Raw genomic sequence first — 23,942 nt, 5'->3', positions numbered from 1 at the left:
AGCCCGATGCCACTGAAATCCAAACCCCACTGCCAGCTAATGAAGGGCTTAACATGAAAGCCTCTGCAAAGAGCAAACCCAAGCTGCTGACAGGAACAGGAATGGTGCAAATGTGCTGGGATCTGAGATCACTGGCACATACCCACAGCACAGCAGGCAGTAATGATTATTAATTATTTAAGAAAAGAACATAAGAGCTCCAGCGTAAGCTGAAAAAAATATGCAGAAGCATTGCTCTGGGATCCTCCAGTTGGATTACTGTTAATTAGCACAGTACATGAGTCTGAGGGAAAGATCTAAAAGCATCTTATGCTGGTAGGAGCGTATAATTAAGCCATCATTTGCATCTTTGCAATAGTATGAATTTCCTTGCTGATAACATCATGGCACAACACCATCTTATGACTAAGTACTGTCTAGCTCTCCTGTTCCAATTCAGCTGGCTGACTGTACAGCAGTGCAATGCAATCTCACAGAGCATCAATTTAACATCCTGCCTTTATTTAGAAAGGGTTTTAGCAGGGAGAGATACCATAAGGCTTCCTCTACCCTGGGAGGATTTGAGATTTCTTTTCTTAGAACTGAGCTCCTGCCCCACCTTAGTTTGTTCCCCTCCAGCTTTACCGAGGTGTTGGGCTACCAAGCAAAGTGACATCTTGCCACGAGTCACTTGTATCATCACAAGACAGGACAGATGCTCAAGAGGCCTCTTAACTCTGCTAGTTCTGCAACACATTCAGTAGAATTTTGTTCATGTCTCCTGGGACTGCACAGACCTTCCCAAGGCAAACACAGGATAGAGCTGCACTTGTTCAATTCCGTCACCTCACCCATCCCCACCCCTCTTGCCCCAAACACATTCCCTCAGCAGGGCAATGTTAGGAAGATTAATTATCTGAAGGTTAAGTCTTTCTAACATTTTTACAAGTATTGTGTAAAGGCTTGATTTTGTTTTATAAAAGTCTATCAGATTAAATGGATTTTTCTTTTCAATCACTCCTAATCTCTCGTTTAATGAGGCTGCTGTTTGTTCTAGTAAGCCAAAACTCCATGAAACCTTCTCTGAATCCCTGCTTGACTTAGAAAAATTCTCTCAACTCACCCTGTCCTTCCTGATCTCCAATGCTTTCTTAATCAGCTCTGAAAAATCATTTAGGATTCCTTCACAGCACAGCTGCTTCCACCCTCCAGGTCCCCCTGTACTTGTTGGCATCTCCCTCTCATTCCAGGATTCCAGCAGCATCTGCACACACAGGCCCTGCTTTCATTATCCCTCATCCAACCACACACAACAAGGAAAACTCCTTCTCTCCAAGATGTGTGTGGTGCCCAACGAGGGACTTGTTTTTAGTTTGGAATCTCTTTTTCTTTTGTTAATCTCTTATATTTTAGACTTAGCCTGACAATTCCCGTCCATCGAAATCAAGCTCTGATGCAGAAACGTTGCAGTGTTTCCTCAAAATTAAATGCAGTTCAATCATTCAACCCTGTGTACTTTTGGGACACTAAGAAATGGTGGAGGGCACAGCAGTCAGGTGACCTTTCCATCACTAGGGGCAAACAAAACCTGTGTAGATTAGAGATTATACTAAAAAAAAAATGAAAGAAGTGGTTCAGATGCCTTAGTTACAATATTTTATGATTCTACATGGGCTGTGCAGAGAGGAGGTATGCAGAGAGATTTTCAAGGCATGAACAAAAAAGCCCTTTACTGTAAGAAGGGCTATGACAATCATCTTTTTGTTAATCCAGGCTTAGTTTGTGTGGCAAGAAACCTTCTCAGCTGCATGTTTTATTCAAAACCAGAAGTGTTCCCAGATTAAATTTGGTATTTACAAAGTTGCAAAACACGCTTTTTTACAATAACATTACAGAACTTAATTTCCATCTCCACCTTATAAGGATAAAAAAAAGCTGTTTACCCAGACATCACACCTCTGTCCATGGGATCTGCAGGTGGATCTGATGGTTTCCAGCACATCTCAATTATTACTGACCCAGTTTTGGAGGCACGTTCAAAACATCATCCTAAACGTTATCAAGCAGCAAACTACTGTGACACCAAGATAAAAAAAATGTCCCATGATTAGTACTTGTTTAAATGAGAAATCTGCCATTAAATATAACATTTACACATGAGTGTGTTAAATTACAGTAGCTGTTTTGGTGCATGATACAGCAATGCTGTATCCACCAACCTTGTGTCTGTATTTCCTCTTTGGAGACCTTATTTTTGGGACTATTTATTCTGAAATATTTTTATTTATCCTGTCAGATGGTGTCAGGTACTTTGGGCCACCCTTCCAGATGCTCTGAACATCAGCACCTCCCGTTTCACTGAGGTGTTTAAAAGTAAGAGCAGAAAAATCTTGGGCAACATCAACTCCAGTAATTCTCCCCTCATCCTCACAGGCATAAACCCCTTTTAAGGTAAAGTTAAAAAACCTACAACCTCACAGCAAGACCAGGTGGCACATTTTCCAGGACTCCTAAAGAAAAACTCCAATGTGAGCACTGCCATTCCTCTCCTGTGGGCAGACAGAATTTAAATAAGAGTTAAATCCTTCCCCAGAACTCAGTGAGGATAATTTTAAAATGATGGAGGTGGGGAAACTAAAAAGGTGCCTGCAGGCTGACTTCTATTTCTTTACAATGTAAAAATCATATTTGTCCTTCTATGGGGAGGGAATTGCCACACTGGAAACAAACCCAAATGGTTCTGTGTGAATTTGCCTCCCATTTCAGCCACTAATGACAGAGCCTTCACTGCCTGGTCAGTAGGGCATCATTAACCCAGAGTTCTCTATCAAAATGAATTTGACTTTTACAGGCAAGGTAACCTGAGGAACTAAGGGATCTCTCAAGAAATCTTGTATTTTTCCTTCAAGACAAAGATAACTTGCTACTTTTCCATTCAAGATCAAAGAAGGGAAATAATACAAGGAGACAAAGACAGAAGAAAGAGAGACAGAGCATTTGAAGCTTCAATTTTCTCTCGAATGCTTTTTCTTTCAGATCAGTACAATCACTGAATTCACTCTATAGAAAAAGAAGATTAAAAAAGGGAGGTTACATATGGCCAAAAAAAAAGGACTCTAGGAACTTTGCTGATGTGTTTAAAGCTCCTGTACTTTACAATTCTTACTTCAGAAGTAAAATGATAAACAAAAAACAAAGCACATTTTAATCTTCAAAGCAATGTATGATCAATAACAACTTCACAGCACTCAATATTCAAGGATCATAATCTGTATTTTACTCCAGGAAAGATGTGTACAGAATGAGTGATCTGCCAGGGTCTAACACTGAACTGGGGATGGAACTCACACATCACAAGCTTGTTTGTTAAACAACAAATCCATGCTTTCATTTAGCAGTTGTTCTTTTGTTATCAGTTTTTATTTGAGCAAATGATTATGATAATAAATAAATAATGGATTTTTTTTCCCCCCAGCTCCTGCAGAAACATTTCAGACAGTGGTGGAGGTACATCCCAGGATCATTTAGCAAAATATTTAGCACAACACACCAGTTAACTTACTATGACTCAGAAATCAATCTAACACTTCAAGTAGGCCACTAAACTATTTGTGAGGGTCAACACATGAACAGCTTCACACCAGCACCAGCTTCCTTTTTAAATCACATTTATGGTCAGGGCCTCCTGCAGGACACAGCCAGGCTCTGATTTCTGACCCTGCACAGCTTTTGAGGAGGGAATTCTGCCCTGGCCACTGAATCTTCCAGCACTGGTCACTGATCTCATTCCCCACCTTTGTCCATCTCAATCACCAGAGAACTTTCCAAGAGCAGAAGCAGCACAACGTTGAAAAGATGTTCAGTCAAGGATGAATTTAATAGGAATGTTCCAACTGCCTGCAGTACAGAAGCTTTGCAAAAATCCTGAAATATTTACAAATCATTAAAAAAAAAAAGTTTCTCCTGGAAACATAAACCTCTCAAAGGAAGAGGAAGAAGATTTCCATAGCATTGGACTGTAAACTCGCTGGGATCTGTTGGAGTGCTGAGAGATTTAATTTACATCCTAATGCTGCAAGGCAGGCTGGGGGTGGGGGGAAAGAGTTCTTTAGCACCAGTAATGAGCAGAAGGGAAGAGAAGGCAGCTCCAGTCCCCATGGACTGTTTTGTTTGCAATAATTTCAGACTCTCTAATAACGCCTTTTATTAAGCTGCTCTCAGCTCTGGAGCTGCAATGAGCCTTTGTCAGAGAGCACAATGCTGCCCCAGACAGGAAAGTAGTTCTGACAGAATGGACAAAAGGCCCAGTCTAAATAAAGGCTTCTTTAAAAAAAGGCAGGGAAAAGTTCCACCAGTGAAAACCAGAAATTATGCTGTCTGTACCACGTGTCCTTTCATTTCTAAAATGCTACATTTCCAAGAGGTATCTATTAAAGCAAAATACAGGCAAGCAACACATTTTCTAGTCTACTCCTCCTAGTTTACACTTAGACAAACTTGCTTATTTCTAGGGTATTTATGCCCTGTAAGTGCACTCTCCATGGACTGACCATGTTAATGTTCTGTTTATAATCCATGCCACTCATTTAGTCTCCAAGTAACTGCTGTGGGATACTGAGATTAACACTGCAGCAAACTGTCCAAATTTAACACTACTTCCACTCACTCAATTTAATGACACTTCCCACTGAAGCTCATTTCTAGCTATACAAGCCAAAGACATCTATAGGATAGGCAAAACATGATGTTCTATTCCATTAAACACTGACAAACACAGGTACAAAACCAGCCACACCACCATAAACTGAAACCAAACTCACCCTACACTTGGGTTTAAAAGCTGTTTTATAAACCATTACTAATTCTAAAACAACTCAGTATCATCCTTTTAGTACATTTACTTCTCCATTTTTATAATTCCAAGCACTAACAAAATCACTTTTTTTTTCCCCTAGGAATTCTTCTCATTTTTTGAATATTATCACCCATCCTTTTCTTTCCAGCCACAGACCTACTGTGATGGCAGTCACACATTTTACAGTTCAGAAACATGCCTGAAACTTAAATAAGACACAATGCCCAAAAAATACCCAGCCACTAAAACCAGCCCAGAATCTGTCTTGGATACACTGATCACCTTCATACAGGTAGAGATCTCATAACATATCCCCTCCTTTGGAAGATCTCTAAAGAAAGGAAGTGTCAACTCCCTGTTAAAACACACAGTCCAGAGAACCCAAAAATTGCTGATGTTTGAACTCTTTTTGCACAAAAATAAAGCTACTTTTTTGCCTTAATTTTTTTTTTTCAAATAGAAGTTTTACACTTTTCTCTAGATACTGGTAAAATAAGAAGGGGAACAGGTATGAAATCAAGTTAAGAAATGCCCTTGGTGTGGTTTTGTTGTTGCCAGTATCATTAGTTCAGCACCTGAACATATGGTAGAGCAGACCTTAAATGCACATTTCTCGAGCTGAAAAACTTCAGGGAAATCCAGGCTGCCAACCAGCTCTGACAAAATGCAAACGAGCACTTAACTGAAGTGTGAAGGAGTCAAAACTTAGGGAATTAGATCCCTAGCAGCGATTTTACAAAATACAGTTTGCCAGGAAGTTAAGCACACATCCAGAGTCCCGAGTAGTTTCTCCACCCTCTGAACTAAAGGTTCATCAATACGAGATCTTAAATCCTCCTACACCGAGTTTATTCAGGATTCTAACTCCTAAGGGAGGCACAGCCCCTCCCCTCTCCACAGCACCATCACCTGATAAACACACTGAGCAACACTTGCACTGATCACATAATGGGAGTTTTCCCCCCTTTTAAAACCCGTTTGTGCTTGCAAGTTATTTCCTGGCACCTCTGCAACCCCGGGAAATCAGGGCAGCGTGTGGTTGTACCCCAGAGCTGAAGGAAGAGGTCACAGAAAGAGCCTCTCGTTGCCATTTCCTATCAGTTCCCTGGCGTTTCCATACACGAGGTTAAATTACTCCCCACAGGGCTGCCATTGTCTGTCGGTCCGGGCTGCCACACAAAGTGCTCATTCATGTGCACGGCAAACAAGCAGCCAAGGGCCAGTGATCAGCATCCAGGCTCCTTTGGGGTCTTCTGCAAACAGTTTGTAGGAAGATGGCATTCCAAATAAACCAAGTCCATTTTCAAAGCTTCAGTGCTGTCCTAGTACAAACTACTTAGTGGGGAGTCCAGACAAAAATTAAGACAATGTGAAGAATCACCCAAAAAAACCACTCACCGGGACTGCTCCTGAGAAAGATCTGCTTGCTACAACCACATGCAAAAAGATGAAGTTTTTAATAGTTAGAGAAATACACATTCAGAAAAGTTCAAAACAGCTGATTCTTTCCCAAGACAGACATACCATGCTTTTGTTTCTAGAGTTCCACTCAGTGTTCAGCCTCAGAGCTCGTATTTCTTAAGGGGTACAGACACCAAGGTTCCAAAGTGCACTTAAGGCTGATTACTTCATATCTTCTGGTTAAGAACCCAAGAGGTTTTAGGGTTTGGAGTTTTTTTGTTTTGCTTTGCTTTTTTTTTTCTCAACATGTTGGAAATAGAAAAACCAAATGCAGTGTGACAGAAGTCCAATGCTGTTGGTAACTGGAGAGACACAAGCCTCACACACCCCTTCATTGCTTTGCCTTTTCTACTTCAACACTTGCTAGAGCAAAGACTTTGTCTCCTGATCCTATGAGGGGGGAAAAACACATTTTCAGTAAGTATTAATTAGTAGAAGTTGTGAACGTCCTTATGTGCAATTTAAATCAAGCAGAACATTTGAGATGAAAAGAAATCAAACCTACTTTGTGAAAACCAGAACACTTGAGCTAATTTAGAAAAACAAAAAAAGAGAGCCTGACTTGGCAGGTGTAAAGCAGCCACATCCTACTGGGCCTGGCTGGGATGGATGTTCCCTTTCTCCCAGGAGCTCTTGGAGAGCTGGGATTTGGGTTTGCAGCTGCAATGGTGTTGGGAACACACCGAGGTTTGGGCTCCTGCTGAGCAGTGCTGGCTCAGCAGTGAGGGTGTCACAGCCCCAAAGGTCCCTGGGCTTGGGGTGGGCAGGAGGGTGGGAGGGGACATGGCCAGGACAGCTGAGGGTCCATTCCATGGCACAGCACACTCAGCAGTGACAGCCAGGAGAAAGGACAAGGTGGGGAATTTATTGCTGTGACATTTGTCCTCTGAAGGAACTGTTACACACCGAGGCCCTACGCCCCAGAAGGTGGCTGGACATCACCTGCTGCTGGCAAGCAGAGGATTAATCTTTGTTTTCCTTTGCTTCTGTGCACAGCCCTTGCTTTTATTAAATTCCTTTATCTCAACCCACGAGTTTTTAATTCTGTTTTCTCCCCATGCCCTGCTGGGGAGGGGGAATGAGAGAGTGGCTTGGTGGGCAGCTGGTGGCCAGCCAAGGGCAACCCAGCACACACAGAGCTCCTCCCAAAGTCCCCTTGTGAACAAAAGGGTTCTCACCTCACTTACACTCTCAGGAAGAGGAGTGCTGAAAGCTAAGTCAGAGACACTTTATTTGCACCCTGACCTAGTCTGGCACGTTCCTGCCATTCACAGTTCTTTCATCCCAGTTCTGACTGCAATGCCAGAATGAACTGTTGTGCTGATTTAATGCATTTTAGAACTGAACTTTTGATCCTGTCAATATGGCTAGAGGTGTGACAATCACAGCAAGAAGCTGCTTAAAAGCTGTATTTTGACAATGTGCCAATAGTTGCCAAATTCTCTGCAGCAAGCAGAGGAAAAGGCTCTCCTGAGGAGAGTCATTAATGCCAAAAAGATCAGTGTTTAAACGTAAGAGCAGCATCCCTGCTTGAGACAGACCATTCAAGCCTTCAGATGATGGGCAATACTTGGCATTTTGTGGGCATTTGGCCCTGGATTTATCTGCTGTGTTACTTTTTCCTCATGGATAGTGTCTCAGAGTTTCATTGTTAAGAAAATGTACACCAACATTTAATGGCATGAATGTTTGGTTCACATTTTCTCTTTCACAGGGAACCAGAGGTATTTCTATTAATCAGAGTTCAATGAGACAAAGAAATTGGAAGTTCTGAGAATGAAAACTTACCAAGGTCAGTGGAGACTCTCTCAAACTGGCTCAGGGCTGTACCAGCATTTGCTGACAAGAACATCTCATCATCCCCAGTGAGCTAAATCAAAAAAGGCCACAACTGTGAACTTCAAACCTTAACTGTGCACATTCCCACCATCTCCATGGGCATGGACATGAACTCTGACGAGTTACAGCAACTGTCCATTTGCAGTTTTTCAGTGGCAGTGTTGCCTAACACAAAACTAAAACCTAAACTAAAGATACAACCTACTTCCCCTGCCACTGAATTTTCCCTCCATGGCTCCTGCCAGCCCAGGCAGGACAGGATGTGCAGTGCCAGACGTGCCTCCACGTGCACCATAAAGCTTCCAGCTGACCTCCAGTGATCATGTGTGATGGAAAGGTCACACTGTACCTGAGCACCTGAACTGTGCAGAGGATGGCAATAACTTTTTTGTCATGTGGTCAGCACAGTGCTGAACTGAGGTCTAAGCTCACTTCCTATCACCTACTGAGGAAAGCAAAAACATGCCAGCTTTGACCATGTTAAGGGCCAATGACCTAGAAATGGTTCTCTGCCTTTAAAGTGACATTTGCACATGTATATTTTGCTTTTATGTATGTGCTCTGATGCCTTGTGACAGATGCCCATAAAATATTTACAGTAATGAAGCAGTAACCTACATTTGGAAGGTTCAGATATTCTAAGTTAAAAGTCACTCATTTAATTAGCCTCAGATACACATCCTTATTAAAGCAAAGCATAAGGGTGTCAAACTGTTCACAGTGTTTCCATCAGTTTATTAGTTAGAAATATAAAAGTCAGGTACAGGCATTCAGGATGGTGTTGGAATGAAGGAAAACATATTAGTTACCTGCCTTTGCTGAGCTTTGTGAACAAGCATCCAACTACTTAAAATTTTGCAGTATTGCGCAGACAAACATGTAATTTTTACTATCATGGTTCACATCCAGAACAGATGTGAAACTACTGCCCTAGCAAGTCCTGTGTGCAGTAGGATGCTGATCATTTTAAAAGATTAAGAGGTTAGGTCAGAGCATGGTAAAGTGGCTTCATGTGGTGATCCAAGGAACTCATGCCAGGAGGATTAGGTATCTTCATGCATTCAGCTCACAACTTTAACTAGACTTTTATATATCTCCAAAACATGCTTTTTTATCTCTGACAGTCAAGCAATAAAAATATTCTGAGGGAAAGCCTTTGCTTTGGAATCTACCTGAACTGCAGCTCCTTTAAGTACTGCACTTGATCTTTTCCATTACATTCCTTCATTTCCTAAGAAACCTTAAGCACAGAGACACACAGCAACTCATTTTCTTCATACACCAGCCACAAAGAGAAATAACAACTTCTCTTCCTCCCTCTGGTGGCAAACCCAGGGCTTGTTCTGCTACTTATGGATGACTGGGGCAACAATCCCCTTTATCCAATTCCTTTACCTCACACCAAGAGGTAAAGAATATTGTATTATATTGTATTATCAACAATATAAAAATAAGTGAAACTGGATGTGTGTCAAAAGCTTTGGATAATTCCTGGTAAATAGATGGGAGATTTTATTAACATGACCATCTTGTACCAGCTTGTGATTCATTTATATGGCCCAAAGAAAGCATTTTAAAGTAGAAACAGCCTTATATAAATGTACAAAACTATTTGATACATGTTCAGCAGTGAGTGCTTCAGAAAGCCTGGCATTAAAAGGGAAGGACATTTATATACTACAAAAACAAGTTGCATTTTACCCTTTGCTTGTAAAAGTCATAATTCCTTATTTTAATTATTTCAAATTCCTCTTAAATATAAAGACAGAGAACTCTTTTCACCTGAGTTTCACACCAACACTTACCTTCTCACCAAGCTTCCTGAGGGCAGTCAGGATTTCCACTTTCTGTTGGGTGTACAGGTCTCGTGCCAACTTCCCAACCATTAAGTCTCGGTCCATCTGCACATCAGGGGGGAAAAAGGGTCAAAATATATAATCTTCCCATTATTTCACTCAACACAACAGCATGAGAAATGCAACAGCCTAAAAATATCCTCAGTAAGCACAGACCCACAGCAGGAAGGGACAGAGCTATCTATGGTTTAAAAGATGGCTGTTAAGTTTTTCTGAATGTTCTGCAAATACTCTTTACACCTGACCTTAGCTTACTTGATTTCTCCAAACTTGAATCTTTTTCCATCAAAGACTGATAATCACTCAAAATTATGGATTCACACATCACTGGCACATGGAGCAATCACGTTTCATGTCACTTTATCTGCATCTTCAGTTCAGTCTGAGATCTCTGAGTGCACTCTCCACCTCTCAGTACAACCCCAAATTTTCTATTTACAGTTTACTCACTTCACTCTCAATGTCAATCCCATTGTTGTTTGGAAGCAGGAAGATAATTCAAGAAATACACATTGTTGTCCCCGTTACTTCAATAAACATTTAAAACTGCACACGTTCTGAAAGAGACCTTCTCCACCTCTTTATGATGCTGACACCAAGTTTGCCAGCACACTCGGTGCTCTCCTTGCAATCATTCCACACTTGAACCAGTCTGGCTCAAATAAACAGTTTTTGCAGTAAAACAAAAAGCCTTCACCTCTGCCAACCTCGTCCTCAACTGCCTCGGCTGCTTCTTTGCAAACATTCTAATCACTTCTGGGGTTTTAAATGCTTGGCTGATGGCTGCTTGTATGGCCTGCAAGGAAAAGAGCAAGAATGACCAGGACTGACTCACAAATGACAGCTGAAAACAAGATGAAGGAGGGCTGGAGAGCATCATTAGTCCCCTCTGCAGCATTTGATACAGAGCTCTTCTTTTTTTTTGTATAACCACAGAAGTAAGATGAAAAAAAATACAGGACCTTTATGCAGGGCTTGAAGAATCCACTCATTAGTGCAACTACACTATGAAAGAGCTGTGAAATTTTTCATTACAGTCCAGGTCTTACTTTCTAATAATTTCCAACACTTTCCTGATATTAGCACAGTTTTCATGCCCACATTGATGATTACAGCTCTTCTATGGATAAGCATAATGTAAATGATGAATCCACAAAATCCTTTGTGGAGTATCAAAATTATCATTGTTAGATCTCCCCACAGTTATCTTTGGACAAGTCACCATCTCTCTGGAAACAAAATCCTAAAACACAGGGCTTAGAAGGAACAAATTATGCTCTAATTAAACACTGGAAAAAGAGAAAATAGATCAGAAGTTTGGAAGTCAGCATAAGATCAATAACATAATATAAATTTTAAATATATAAATATATAGTAATAACTTAGAGTCACACAGTCATTCCTACAGCCTTTTCATTTGGACTGGTATGAATCTGAAACACAAGTCAGCAAGAAGAGCACAGGAAGTGCTATCTGATGCTTTCTAACAAACAGGCATGAATTGTATTTCTCATGATATATATTACCCTGGACTGTCCATTAGACCTTTTATATTAAATTTCTATTATTTCATGTTATTTTTTCATATATTTAGTCCCTGCAATTACCCAGTATTGTGGTTATAATTCTTCAATATTTTTTCCCTTTTAAAATAAAGAGACCTATGCAAGTTCTTACATGTACACATGTATTAAATAACAAAAACATCAGTTACATAGATCTAGGTTTCACACAAAAATTACAATGAACCACTTGGATCTATTTTCTGTTTCATCAACTCCAGGAAAAACACAAACTATTTTTAGCAGCACATCATCCTCACCAGTTGCATCCCACTGAGCTCATCCACCAAAGTCATATCTCCAGACATGATCTTCTTCAGGGAGTCATTGAACTCACTCAGCTGCTCCAGAGTTTCTTTTTTGGTCTCCTCATACTCATCTGCATCCAGCTCCTCTCTAAAGAGGATCCAAGAAGACACATTAATTCACAAGGTTTAACCTGAGATGTCACATGGAGAAAAGGGCATTGGGGAGTATCACAGAGCTCAACTCCTCAGGCAGCAATGAATTCAGTTTGACTCAAATTTTATTAGCCCACAGAAAACTAATACAAAATCACATGAGTTTGTCTAACTTTTCAGGTTATTTGTGTTAAAACAATCCCCAAACATCCATAATTATAAGACAAACCAAAACAGACACAAAAGCTATTTGCTAACTGATATTAAAAAAGCCCACAAGGAAATTGTGAGTTATGTGAACAGGTATTAGAAGCTAAAAAGTCACACTGAGATATAAAGAAACCATTGAGTCTTTCTGCCTGCATTTTCTTCAGATGATAAATAAAATTATCTTTTTTTTAAATATAATTTTTACTACCTAACACAAACATCCTACCTAATTAAAAAAATATAAATCCACAAGAAAATAAAAAAAAATCCCCCAGAAAACCCACCAGATTTTTGAAAAGTGCCCCTTTCTTCTGCCAACCACTTAAGAAAATTATTACCATATAAGAGAAAAGCAGCTATTTTTATTACCTGCATTCTTCCAGATCTTGAAGCTGCTGCATTAATCTGTCCAACTGCTCCTCCAAGTTTTGTTTTAGTTTGCTGGTCTCTGTTGTTCCTCTTGAAGCCATTTTCTGTTTTCACATGAAAGTTTTCAGTTGTTACGTGACACTCCTAGGAGAAAGTACATTTTATTGTTTGTATCAACAACTATCAACCTATTCAAAATGCTCCAAATAGCAAGAAAACGATGCAGTATCTTGCTGATGGAATGCCTAACCACAACACCCAGAGATCCTTGTAGTGGAAACAGAAATGCCAGGCTGTGTGTACGGGATTATCTTCGCAGCAAGAGGCGGTTCACCAGAGTAATAACTCAGCCACAGCACATACAACCAAACGAGGGTCAAACCAAGTAGCAATTACTGAAATACAGAGGCCCCGCTATGTAAAACAGCGGATTCGCCTCTCCAGCGGCCCCCTGGAGCGCTGTTCAGGACACACCGCGGCCGCAGGTGTCCGAGGGTCGGGAGCGCCTCCGGCAGCACTGTGAGAGACGCGGGGCGCTCCAGAGGAACCCCGGGGGTCAGGCGGGAGCGGGCACAGAACCCGCGGTCAGCGGGGCATCCCCGGCGAGGAGGGGCTGCACCACCGCCGGCGGCCGACGAGGAAACGCGACCCTCCCGCCGGCAAGCGGCGAACGGGCCTGCGGGGAGGAGACCCGGGCAGGAGGAGCGGGATGGTGGAACTCGGCACTACGCGGGTGCCGCCCGGCCCCGAAGCTCCGGCCCGGCTCTTCCTCACCCGCCCGGCCCCGCTTCCCCTCTCCCCTCACCCGGCCAGGCCTCGGCGGGGCGGGCCCGGACCGTCCCCCCGGCGCCGCTTCCGCCGCGCCCGGGCCAATGAGCGCGGGCGGCGCCGGGCCCGGCGAGCGGGCGGACGGCGGGGACGGGGCGCGGGGTCCGCGCGGTGAGTGCGGGCTCCGGCCGGGCGGGGCGGGGGCCGGGCGGGCAGTGCGCGCTCCGGGTGGGCAGTGCGGGCTCCTCGAGGTGAGTGCGGGCTCCTCGAGGTGAGTGCGGGCTCCGGGGCCCGCCGGCGCTGGGGGGGACTCGCTGGGACTCGCTGGGATTCGCTGTGCGGGGTCCGAGCTTCCGCACCCCCGTACAGACCCCCCCGGGCCGGTGTTGCTGAAGCGTCCCAGCGATGCCCACGTGTCGTGAATGTTTAGCGGTGGTTCCGTTCTCTATACGTAGAATATAATAAATTCTGTACAGAATATACAATACAGTTGTGTAAACAGATTTGATAAATGTTTGGCTCTGAATTATAAATGAGATTGAGCAAAGCATCCTTACCTGTTTTGTCCCCAGGGAGGCTGGGCTCCAGAACGATCCCAAGACCTGCTGTAGGTGTATTTTGATGTTTTTTAGTGCAAAAACATGCCCAATCCGGCTAATAGCAAGGCTGCAATCAGCACACACGAAATGCTGGTAGGATTATGTGTAAGCATGATGAGATTATATATAAGCATCTGTGTAAGGAGTACATCACAGGGCACCTCATTTTTCCATCAGAAGAAGAAGAGAAAATAATCCAGGATGTCCTACACTTATGGAATACCCAAGTGAAGGCCATTTTACTTTATTTTCCCATCTTAAGTCTTTGTGGGGAGATTTTACTAATATTTCATTTGCTATTTGGCATAAGACAGCATTATTTTAAGACTGGTCTCAGTTTTATGGAGCTAAACACCTGTGTGCAGACCTCTCTCATCTCTCTGTATAGATGAGATGCTGGTTTGGATCCTGTGGTTAAACTGCAGTAATGGGATTTGTGTCAAGCAGTGCCAAACTATCTGCAGTTCATCAAATCTACTGTTATTATACAACAAGAACAGGCCTAGTTCCATGTACAGCTCAGGCATGTACTCTCCTGGGATGTGCAAATTGCATGGCTTTTCCCAAAAAGTTAGGGCTGTGTGAAGGGGGTTCCCTACAAAGCAGATCCCAGCTGTGAGGGTGCTGTGGTGGTTACAGAGTGATGTAACAGTGAAGGTAATCCTGTCAGGATACCTCTGATCTCCTCTCCTCCCCACACCACCCATGCAGCTGTTTTCTGTGCAAACAGTGCTAGACGAAGGGTGTCAAATTAGGAGGCTGAGGGGATGTGCAAACTATGAAATTCTATTTATACTTTCATTTCTATGTAGATATGAAGGTCTGCAAGGTGAGTTTGCGAGGCAGTAATTGCCTCCTGAAAACTGTAAAATTAGTAGCATGGAAAGAGACATTTGACTGACTCCTTAAAAGGCTCTGTGTGTTTTCATCTGAAAATGTTCTACTATTTTTGCACTTTTCGTTTTCTAAGGAAAAAAAATCAACGTTTTTCCAGTTCTGCAGCACAAGTCACTCTGTAGAAAGTAGGGTTTGCACATCACAAAGGCAATGGAACTCCTTTCCTCCCGTTCCCATGGTAACTCTCCCAGCCATGTCCCTGTGAAGGCTGTTCCAAGCACCACCAGCCCTTCCTCTGCCGAGCCACTCTGCAGTAATAAAGAATATTTTAAAAGTTTGTGAAACTCTTGAAAGCGCAGAGAAGTACTAACACTTGCGAGAGGTGAAGCCTTGCAAGAGCTGCTTTTATCCGAGGGCTCTTTGATGTGGGGACACAGTGGCTGTTCCAGGGTTTGGCTGTGATGGTGTCTCAGAGCTGTGAACATCACTCAGCCTCTTTGTAACAGAGGCTGGATGTGAGGGTGACCTTGTGGGGTTTTTCCAGGCGGGGATGTTGCTGTAGGAACAATGGCAGACAATTCCAGACAGTCCTCACGGATGTCTCAGGCAATTCCTGAACAGCAGCAGCAGGAGGATGGCCTGTGCCATATCCCAGTTTTTGTTTGTTAGGGCCAGGCTGGGGAAAACCATCTTGGCAAGCCAGAGTATCCTCAGGGAAGAACACAGAAACAAAAATCCGTGTAGTTTGAGGAGAAATTAAATGATAACTAGTGAAATTTCCTAGTGATTTTCAGCAATTCTTAAGCAGCTTTCTGAAACTGAAGCTCAGAATTGGAACAGTGCTGTTGTACTTCAGAAAAAAATTCAGTATTTATTTGCAGTTTTTACTAAACTTGTTTTAATTCACTCTTCTTCTATCACCTGTTCCACTGGTACACCTACCACTGACTTTCTGCAACACAAAGCAGACTGATTCTTTTCAGGTTCAGTCCATAGCACTCTCTTCCCACATACCATTCTGAATGACATAAATTACCACCCTTTACATTTTGTATTACAGAAAATGTAAATAAATCTTGAATGAGGAAATGTTAACACTATTCTCCTCCAGAATATTTAATATATTGATTTTACAGATCTTGCTGGAAAGGCTCACTGCAGTTTAGAGAAACTACCCTAGGTCTGTTCCTCCCTGTAAGCACTAGAAGGAAGTTACTTAACGAGGAAGTTCCCTGCCCATGTGTCTCTTGGCATTGATTGGCACTGGCATCATGAAAAAGGTGCAAGGTTCTAATAAACTTTGTCCTGCAATCAGGACAGATCATCTCTCCATGTGAAATTTAAAAGCATGAGCTGCTTTTCTTCAGAGTAGGCAGTACACTGTCCTCTCTAGGCAAGCAGCCTGTTTGCAGTGATTTCATATTTTAATCTCTTAAAAATGCAGTATCACGTGAACAATCATGGGCTAAGTGTTGGTGGAAGTGATCCATTTGATCATGACATTTTATTTTCTGCTTATTGGCAGCACAAATAAGTAACAAACTCTTGTTTAATCCCGTTTCTTGTAGTGGTTGGTACCTGGCACCAACATTCTCCCCTTGGCTCTGGCTGTGAGGAATGGCTATGGAGGATCCTGAGAGGAAGACTGAAGTGGTGCTGCTGGCCTGTGGGTCCTTCAACCCCATCACCAACATGCACCTGAGGCTGTTTGAGCTGGCTAAAGACTATTTCCATGAAACAGGTAGGATGGTCGTTTGTGTCCTTCAGAATAGCTTTGATAACTAGACACTAAGTGTTAAGGTGAATATTTTGTGCCTGTGAATGCCTGTTTGACAGGGACAGATGTTTCTGGAAATCCTGATTAGATGCTGAGGCTGCAATGTGTGGATGTATCATACAAAATCATGTAGGCCAACATGAGAGAACTGTCTTATAGACATGTTGCTTATGACTGATTTTAAAGCACAGTTTTATAGTTAGTTTATAGAAATCTATCTTTCTGTTCTATCTTCCCAACTCTTTCATTGTGCTGCCCTGACAATGAAGAAGAGAACTGTACTTTTCCACTGGGCTGGCTGTCAGAGCTGCCATTGCCCTGAATAATGTTTATGTCATAGTTTAAATACAATGCAGGGGAAGTAACATCTGCTCAACCACTTCTCCTGTTCTTGTGTGGTGTGTTTTTTTTCCACAGGAAAATACAAAGTAATCAAGGGCATCATTTCACCAGTGGGTGATGCATACAAGAAGAAAGGTCTGATCAGTGCAAATCACCGAGTGACAATGGCAAAACTGGCTACAAAAAACTCGGATTGGGTGGAAGTTGATGATTGGGAAAGCAGCCAGAATGAGTGGTTTGAAACACTAAAAGTTTTAAGGTATTCTTCAGCCAAGCTCTAAAAAGTCTCACAAACCTATAGAAGGATAAGCAATGGTGTTAACCTAACGAGTTAGATAATGGCAGGCTAGTCCCAAATCGTATAAAGAGACTCAGTGAATTCAGAGGGACTATTGATATGAGCATTGAAAATGAAAGATTGCACCATTAGTCCTAAACATGCCAAAAATGAGCCTGGGAACACTTTTGAAGATATGTAATTTCTTAGACCTTATTCAGTTTTTGTGCTGAAAAGGTGTCCCTGGGGAAGGACAGACTCTAGAACAGGGCAGACACAAGGTGTGCTGCACATTTGTGTGTTTAAAGACTGGCATGAGAATTGTCTGAAGGAGTATTTTCTGAGTTTTATGGTTTTACTCTTTCAGTCATTGCTACTTCACTGAGATTCTTATTATTGAAACAAATTTTTATTAAAAAAAGAAACAAACCAACCTGATTGTTGCTTTGAAATCTTTGCACTTTGAGCACCATCTGACCAAGCTCTCAAGTCCCTGTTTCAGCAGATCAGCTCCTGGGTGGACTGTCTGTGAAAGTGCTGCAGGAGGAAGTGTGATAGATTATTTTAGGCCACAATATCCCTATTTTCTCCTACATCTTTAAAATACCTAAAATACATCTGTTTTTTGCAGGTACCATCATCAAAAGCTTTTACCTCCTGATGCCACTAACAGTCTGGAGGATGCTGTGCCCTTAACAAAGCTGGGACGAAAGAGGAAACAGGAACCAAATAGGCACGAACCCGTTAAAAAGAGAAATCAGAATCCAGATATAAAAAGTTAAGTCTGTTTGCAAATTAAATGGTTAATGATACTTGTTATTTCAAGAGAATTGCACTTTTTTATGGTAGCTCTTGGTTCTGATGCCACTGAGTAAGTTTATTCCCTTAGATCCCACAGCATAAGGCAGTAGATCCTTTTAGTGAAGGGACTTCCATAACCTTTATTCAGAAAAATCCTATATCAAGGCTATTAATTATAAATTAGATACTCTGAACCTTTTTTTATTTCGTTCCATTGTCTCCTCTTAACCAAAGATACAGAGAGATAGCCTAGAAATCAAATGTCCCTGTCAAGTTAGCTAAAATCTGGTGACCTAAACCAAGCCCTGTTTCTCACTTTTTTTCCTTTTTTAAGGTGTCCCCCAGGTTAAACTGCTCTGTGGAAGCGACATGCTGGAATCTTTTGGGATCCCCAATCTGTGGAAGTTGGAGGACATCACTGAAATTGTGGAAAAGCACGGCCTGGTGTGCATCAGCAGGGCTGGGAACAACGCTCAGAAATTCATCTACGAGTCTGATATTTTGTGGAGACACAAGAACAACATTCACCTGGTGGAGGAATGGATCACAAACGACATCTCCTCCACCAAGATCCGGAGGGCCCTGCGGAGGGGGCAGAGCATCCGCTACCTGGTGCCTGATGCGGTTCGAGCTTACATTGAGAAGAACAACCTGTACAGCCCAGAGAGTGAGGACAGGAATGCTGGGGTGGTCTTGGCTCCCTTACAGAAACATGCAAGTGACTCCAAGAACTAACAGACACTGAACAACTAACTCACTGTCTGCTGGGAAAAAGGCTCCAGTTTGGTGCAGGAGAGTGTTTTCTAGGGGTTGGTTCATTTTTTTTGGGTGCATAGTGGGCTAATTCCATGGCTTTAGTACATCTGTAGTTGCTGTTGAGGTTTGGTGCACTCAATGATTGGACCTCCACCATCTTTTTCAAGTCCCATAGTAAGATTTTCACGTTTAAACATTTAGTCACAGTGCACTGAAGTGAGTAGAAGAATTCACACCAGCATATGAGAATTGCAAATTAATAAGCAAAACAAATGAAAATGTTCTGATTGGTTTTAATTCAAACTGCTCCGATTGCTATTTATAAAATACTAACACAAATATTTTTGATAACTTACAGCATCTTAACAAAGCTATTTAATTTCTAAGGTACCATTTACTGATAGTAAATCTGTGTAGCTGTAATTGCCAATATGTGGTTCATCTTAAAGAAATTATTTAGTTCTGTTCTGACAGGGACAAATTTCCTCCTGGCTGAAGTGGTGCTGGGTGCAGCCTGCTTGGAGCTGCTTGTCTTTCAAATATGCAGCTGCTTGTTTGCCATCATGCAATTTGCTCCCAGAAATGTCTTGTGCTTTACTCTTCTATTCATGTTTCCAGGGCTGTAGTTAAGCTCAGTATTGTTTCTGATGGAAGGACAAACCTACCTCAGAAACTGATTCATAGCCACTGATTTGATAGAGAGAAATTAATAATAGCGCCATTGCACTGATTCTCAGATGGTTGTCCCTTTATTGCAAATAATAAATTTCTTTCAAATAATAAAATACCTTTTATGTTTGAGCCATGAGAACAATATAATGGTATATAGCCAGAATTGTTTTCTGTTACTGCAGTTGAGAGGAAATTGTAGGAAATTAGTACTGTACATAAGTGAAATGTTCTTCTTTGCTAGAAATCTGGGTTTGAATCCAACAGTGTATTGCCTGTATTATGTGAATATAAGCTGGAGAGGCACTGTGAATGATGTGGTGATAGAATTCTACCTCCCTTCATTTGCTGCCATCCCATTTTTGTTTGGATTATGTGCCTTATTACAAATGTCAAGGTTTCCAAGCCACTCTCTAATGGGTCAGCAGCTCTTTCATAGCTCTCCACAAGATGACTCTGGTCACCTTTTCCAGATGAACAAATCCAGCCCAGTGTGAGCCTCTCAGGGCAGGAGGCCAAGATGCTCTTGGGCAAGTCTAGAACCAGGGACACGTTCCAGGATCATAACTGTGACAACCCATCACCCTCCTGCCCTGGGCAGGGCATCCCCAGGGAGCTGAGGCAGAGGTCTGGGCTTCCCTCAGAGCTCAGGGGGAGTCTGGGAGACAGAAGCCAAATACAGAACATTGTGGGTGGCCCTAGGCTTGTCTAAAATCCAGCAGGAGAGTTGGAACACTGCTGGGAAAACCTGTATCCTGCAGTGGAGCTGCCATTGAACATGCAAACTGGGAGCCCCACATGAAATTCTGCGTTTACCAGACAATAGAACATCTGTGTTCTGCTGGTTCCAGCCTGCAAAGATGGAAGAATCCACAAAGAGATTGGTGTAATAAAATCAAGTCACACCCTAGAAGTACATCTGTGACAGAAAGTAGCACCAAGGATTCTTAGAGTTGTATTTTTGGTGTTTCCTCCTTAAATGTACTGACTGCCATTTCTTCCCCCAGAGCTCAGGTGAGTTTACACTGTCCTTTGGTGATGAGGTTGGGTTCTTTTAACCTCAGTAGTTATAAAGGAAGGATAAACGATGCCCCTGTGATACCTCAGCAATCCAACTACCTGAGCTGACTGCAGACAACTGTACCAGTGATGGGGCTTGGGAAAGGGTGACATCTCCTCTCCTCTCTTGCTCACTGTCTGTCTTTAGGACTGATGAGAATAGAGGGCAGGAAAGAGTTATTTTGAGCCCTCAAGTCAACCAGTGTGCTGCTGAATAAACAGAGCAGATCCTTCTAATGGGACAGCACCCTGTTTAGGTGGTCATTTTTCAGAGTAAAACTGCACTTTAAGTCTAGGTTTATCCTTCTTAATAATGATGCTGGTGTGTGTTGGTGCTCTTTGTGTAATTGTAGAGAAACTGCAAATTCAGTAGGATTTTCTTATAAAGCTTTGTTCTTTGGTCTTCAGTTTTATTTTGCTGGAGTTTAATGTGTGGTGGATCTTTCAATAAAATAAATTGCATGCAATATGCTAATTTTAGTCATCCTGTTGTTCACCATATCTGATGTCTGACGACTGCATGATTTTTAAGAGGTAGAACGATGTTAGTACAGTTTGGTCTATACAAACCAGAATATTGTTCAAAAATTACTCTGAGTGCTGAGTATGGATCCTCTGTGTTACTGGTGGGATCCATAAACCTGCCTGTTCCAGCACTAGGAGCACACTCACCATCTCCTCTTCCAGTCAGTTACAAACCCCAGCACCACAAGCAGTGATGTGGCTGTTCAAAGATGTCAGACAGGTATAACTTTCAGGAGTGGACTCTTGTCAGATCTCAAAGAGAACTGATCTACAGGAAGAAGCACCACACCCCTGACTATCTGCATAATTTAATTTTAAATTAAAATGTTATATCCAGGCTTTGACACAGGATTTACCCAAGTGCTCACTTCTCTTTGCTTGCAAGAGTCAGTCGTGTTGCAACAGTGCTTTACTACCACAACCTCATAACACCCAGTTGTGGGTGAAATGTTACTATCTGAGTCCAGGAACACATTCATTTTCATTTCTCTGTGCCATTCCTGCTTTAGTGTAGGTTAGAGAACATCCAGCTGCAAACAGGAAACAAGCTTTGACGTCCTGATTTCCTCCTCACATCATCTGTGAGTCATGTTGGTCAAACTGCCAGCTCCAGAAAAGGAGCTAAAGTTCAGGGAAACTTCTCTGCAAAACGTTATCCTTTTTATTCAGCCTAACACAAGTCAGCAAATAGATAAATACAGTAAGTGTAGGTGAGTTTCTTCACCTGCAAATCCCTTATTTCCTCACTTCCAAATTCCCTGGATCATTTCTCTTCAAAAGTCAAGCATTTTTTATTCTCTTTTCAAAACCCATTGCTGGGTCATCACTTCTGAGATCTATCATTTTGCTGAAGGTGAAGTCCAGCACTGAAGCTTATCTGCTGCATCCTGTGCTCCACTGCCTGTGTGCTCTGCCACAATGTAAAGCATCTAATAAACTATCAGTGGAACAACTCCTGTATCAGCTCTCCTGTCTGTGTGAAGAGTAGAAAGCAAAGGGGGGAGCTACATCTGTGTACAGGAAAGTACTATTTGAATGTGCCTCCAGATATAAGGCAACAGGATAGAATTCTTATCTCTATTACTGTCTTAAGCACTGTTTTAAAATGGATTGGTATGATACTCTCTCCAGTTTAGCAGTCAATCCCTGCCTGTTCAAATCCAGCACGTCTTCACAGGGGTAGGTCACCTTTTCCATCGTGAGTCACTGCTCACCTTCTCAACAAATACCTAGATTTCAGGTCATAAGGCCACAGATCTAATAAACATGCAGGAAATTTTAGTAATGATAAAATCAGTCCCTTTAAAGTGTACAAGATGGACATAAGCCAGTTTTTGGCTTGCATTGTGGCTCTTGGGCTATTAACATTTGCTCCACACAAAGATTTCGGACACGGTGAACTTTTCCCTCCAGCGCAGCTGAAGCCATTCCACAAACACCCTCTCACCCATTGGCCTGGCAGTAGCACCCTTCCCCTCCATAGGAAAAGCCCTGGGATATAATCCCACCCACAATCTGCTTTATATAAGGCCTGGTTAGAAAATTACTTCTTCATTTTTGCTTTTTTGACTGGACCTTCCTTCTGCTGTCTGGCAATGCCTGTGGATTTCAGTGGAACCTGGAACCTTGTCAGCAATGACAACTTCGAAGGTTATATGGTGGCCTTAGGTAGGTGAAAATACCTGATTCTGTCCCTCCTCCCTTCCCCCAATAAGGGTCCTTCTGAATTTTAAGAGTCTAAGCTCTTCAAAAACGTAGACATTGCTTAAACTTTTTTTCTTTTCTCTGAAAAACAGTGGAAGGATCTTTGTTTATTGATAAACAGACCGTTACTAGAGCCTGTCATTGCAGCTTGGGGAATTTCTCAGCCTGATCTATAGAGAGATTAACAGTGCTTTAATGGGGAGCTAAGAAAGTTCTCAGGACTTCATTAGCTCTCTTGTACAAAGCTCTTTGCAGACTGTGACAGCAGGAACCTCGTGTGCTGCCCTCTCCCACCTCTCCCACCCCTCCCTACCTTTGTGACCTGTAGGAACTGGTGACCAGCACTGTCCCTTGTTGGTTATGGTTCACACAACTAGAAAGAAATCTATTTTCTGGCTGTATCCATACTGGGGAACTTTCTTAAATTGTCTAGTTGGTATCTGTAACAGGGTGAAAGGACCCTTCTCTGTTACTAATCCTGCTGTGTTATCAACTAGGAAGAAAAAAAAGAGAAAGTGTGCTCCTATAATGAGTAATTATTCCTCAGTTAGGATACTGAGTAGTATACTCTAAATGTGTTAATGTCTTCAAATAAAAGACAGATTATGTCTGTTCCTTGATGATAAATATTGTCCAGCTAAGTAAAGGGCTTTTTGAAACTAAATATAACTACCAATATTGTGAGAAAATGCAATTAGCTTTCAGCATGTGATCGGGGGAACTTACTTAAAAGTAGAGGGGAAGATCCTGTTGATGACTTCCAACCTGCCTCTAATCAGTCCTGCTTGGTTTCCAGTGTGCTGAGCAAAACAAAGCTGAAGTCAGTATTGTAGAGCTAGAATGGAACACTTGTCTACCAGGGCAAGTGGAGGGGGGAGGTTAATACCTGATCAGCTTAAGAACTAGAGGGTTATGGATAAGGATGTGGTTATACCAAGCCCAGCGCTTCCCTTCATTTACATCCACCTCTAAAGAACAGATCTGTAAGTAGTTTATATGTTTATAGCTTTTATAACACATTCTTGTTAAGGGTTAATGGGAATGGCTGTTGCCAGTGCTGAATCCAAATCCCTCTATGCTGAAATGAAGTGGTAACATGTGAAAACATGCCTGCCAGATCCTGGCACATCTCTAATGCACAGAGTGGCACAGGCTGACTCCTGGGCCATATGGTTCAGATCCTGGCACATCTGGAATACCCAGAGTGGCACAGGCTGAATCCAGGGCCATATGGTTCAGATCCTGGCACATCTGGAATGCCCAGAGTGGCACAGACTGAATCCAGGGCCATATGGT

At 42.3% G+C, this 23,942-nt stretch overlaps 3 protein-coding genes and 1 long non-coding RNA gene across 11 annotated transcripts in view; 2 read left to right on the top strand and 2 right to left on the bottom strand.

The window, feature by feature from the left end:
• Nucleotides 1–624: 624 nt before the first annotated feature.
• Nucleotides 625–13,976, bottom strand: LZIC (leucine zipper and CTNNBIP1 domain containing). 7 transcript variants are annotated; one of them, XR_003537269.1, is made up of 9 exons: nt 13,338–13,399; nt 12,533–12,676; nt 11,813–11,948; nt 10,688–10,786; nt 9,940–10,035; nt 8,084–8,165; nt 2,453–2,528; nt 1,923–2,050; nt 625–725 (listed from the first exon to the last, which is right to left on the bottom strand). XR_003537269.1 is itself a non-coding variant. In XM_027703028.1 (8 exons), exons 2-8 carry the CDS (start codon nt 12,631–12,633, stop codon nt 2,029–2,031), a joined length of 612 nt encoding a protein of 203 aa, XP_027558829.1. In that variant the 5' UTR covers nt 12,634–12,676; nt 13,338–13,399; the 3' UTR covers nt 1,759–2,028. The 7 variants fall into 7 exon arrangements, 2 of the variants coding, with proteins under 2 accessions (XP_027558829.1, XP_027558831.1); XR_003537272.1 differs by lacking the exon at nt 13,338–13,399 and adding an exon at nt 13,858–13,976 and having other exon boundaries at nt 634–725; XR_003537273.1 differs by lacking the exon at nt 13,338–13,399 and adding an exon at nt 12,929–13,272 and having other exon boundaries at nt 634–725.
• NMNAT1 (nicotinamide nucleotide adenylyltransferase 1) lies at nt 13,423–19,671 on the top strand. Of its 2 annotated transcripts, none has more exons than XM_027703027.1 (5): nt 13,423–13,471; nt 16,308–16,477; nt 16,931–17,114; nt 17,764–17,909; nt 18,268–19,671. In XM_027703027.1, the coding sequence occupies exons 2-5, from the start codon at nt 16,354–16,356 to the stop codon at nt 18,666–18,668; spliced, it is 855 nt and encodes a 284-aa protein (XP_027558828.1). In that variant the 5' UTR covers nt 13,423–13,471; nt 16,308–16,353; the 3' UTR covers nt 18,669–19,671. The 2 variants fall into 2 exon arrangements, with proteins under 2 accessions (XP_027558828.1, XP_027558827.1); XM_027703026.1 differs by having other exon boundaries at nt 13,428–13,471; nt 16,305–16,477.
• LOC113977158 overlaps nt 14,481–23,942 on the bottom strand; it is a 12,591-nt gene continuing 3,129 nt past the window's right edge. The window contains exons 2-3 of the long non-coding RNA XR_003537274.1: nt 17,567–17,669; nt 14,481–15,044 (exon numbers count right to left, since the gene is read on the bottom strand). This is a non-coding gene — a long non-coding RNA (uncharacterized LOC113977158). The remainder of the gene's footprint in view (nt 15,045–17,566; nt 17,670–23,942) is intronic.
• RBP7 (retinol binding protein 7) overlaps nt 22,475–23,942 on the top strand; it is a 3,444-nt gene continuing 1,976 nt past the window's right edge. The window contains exon 1 of the mRNA XM_027703031.1: nt 22,475–22,610. Within this exon, the coding sequence (XP_027558832.1) occupies nt 22,538–22,610 (73 nt within the window). The 5' untranslated portion in view covers nt 22,475–22,537. The remainder of the gene's footprint in view (nt 22,611–23,942) is intronic.

Source organism: Neopelma chrysocephalum, unplaced genomic scaffold (assembly GCF_003984885.1).
Source record: "Neopelma chrysocephalum unplaced genomic scaffold, ASM398488v2 Primary Assembly neopelma1_200, whole genome shotgun sequence".
NCBI lineage: Eukaryota > Metazoa > Chordata > Aves > Passeriformes > Pipridae > Neopelma > Neopelma chrysocephalum.
Note: the sequence above shows the minus strand (reverse complement) of the source record. Positions and strands in the feature narration are given on the sequence as shown.

What these genes read in the sequence shown, in the direction of transcription:
- NMNAT1 (XM_027703027.1), top strand. Translation starts at nt 16,354, where the DNA reads ATGGCTATGGAGGATCCTGAGAGGAAGACTGAAGTGGTGCTGCTGGCC. An exon ending in AGACTATTTCCATGAAACAG is followed by an intron (nt 16,478 to 16,930) that starts GTAGGATGGTCG and finishes TTTTTTCCACAG; the next exon opens with GAAAATACAAAGTAATCAAG. An exon ending in GAAACACTAAAAGTTTTAAG is followed by an intron (nt 17,115 to 17,763) that starts GTATTCTTCAGC and finishes TGTTTTTTGCAG; the next exon opens with GTACCATCATCAAAAGCTTT.
- LZIC (XM_027703028.1), bottom strand. Translation starts at nt 12,633, where the DNA reads ATGGCTTCAAGAGGAACAACAGAGACCAGCAAACTAAAACAAAACTTG. An exon ending in CAAGATCTGGAAGAATGCAG is followed by an intron (nt 11,949 to 12,532) that starts GTAATAAAAATA and finishes GATCCTCTTTAG; the next exon opens with AGAGGAGCTGGATGCAGATG. An exon ending in TCAGGAAGCTTGGTGAGAAG is followed by an intron (nt 8,166 to 9,939) that starts GTAAGTGTTGGT and finishes TTTTTGATTTAG; the next exon opens with CTCACTGGGGATGATGAGAT.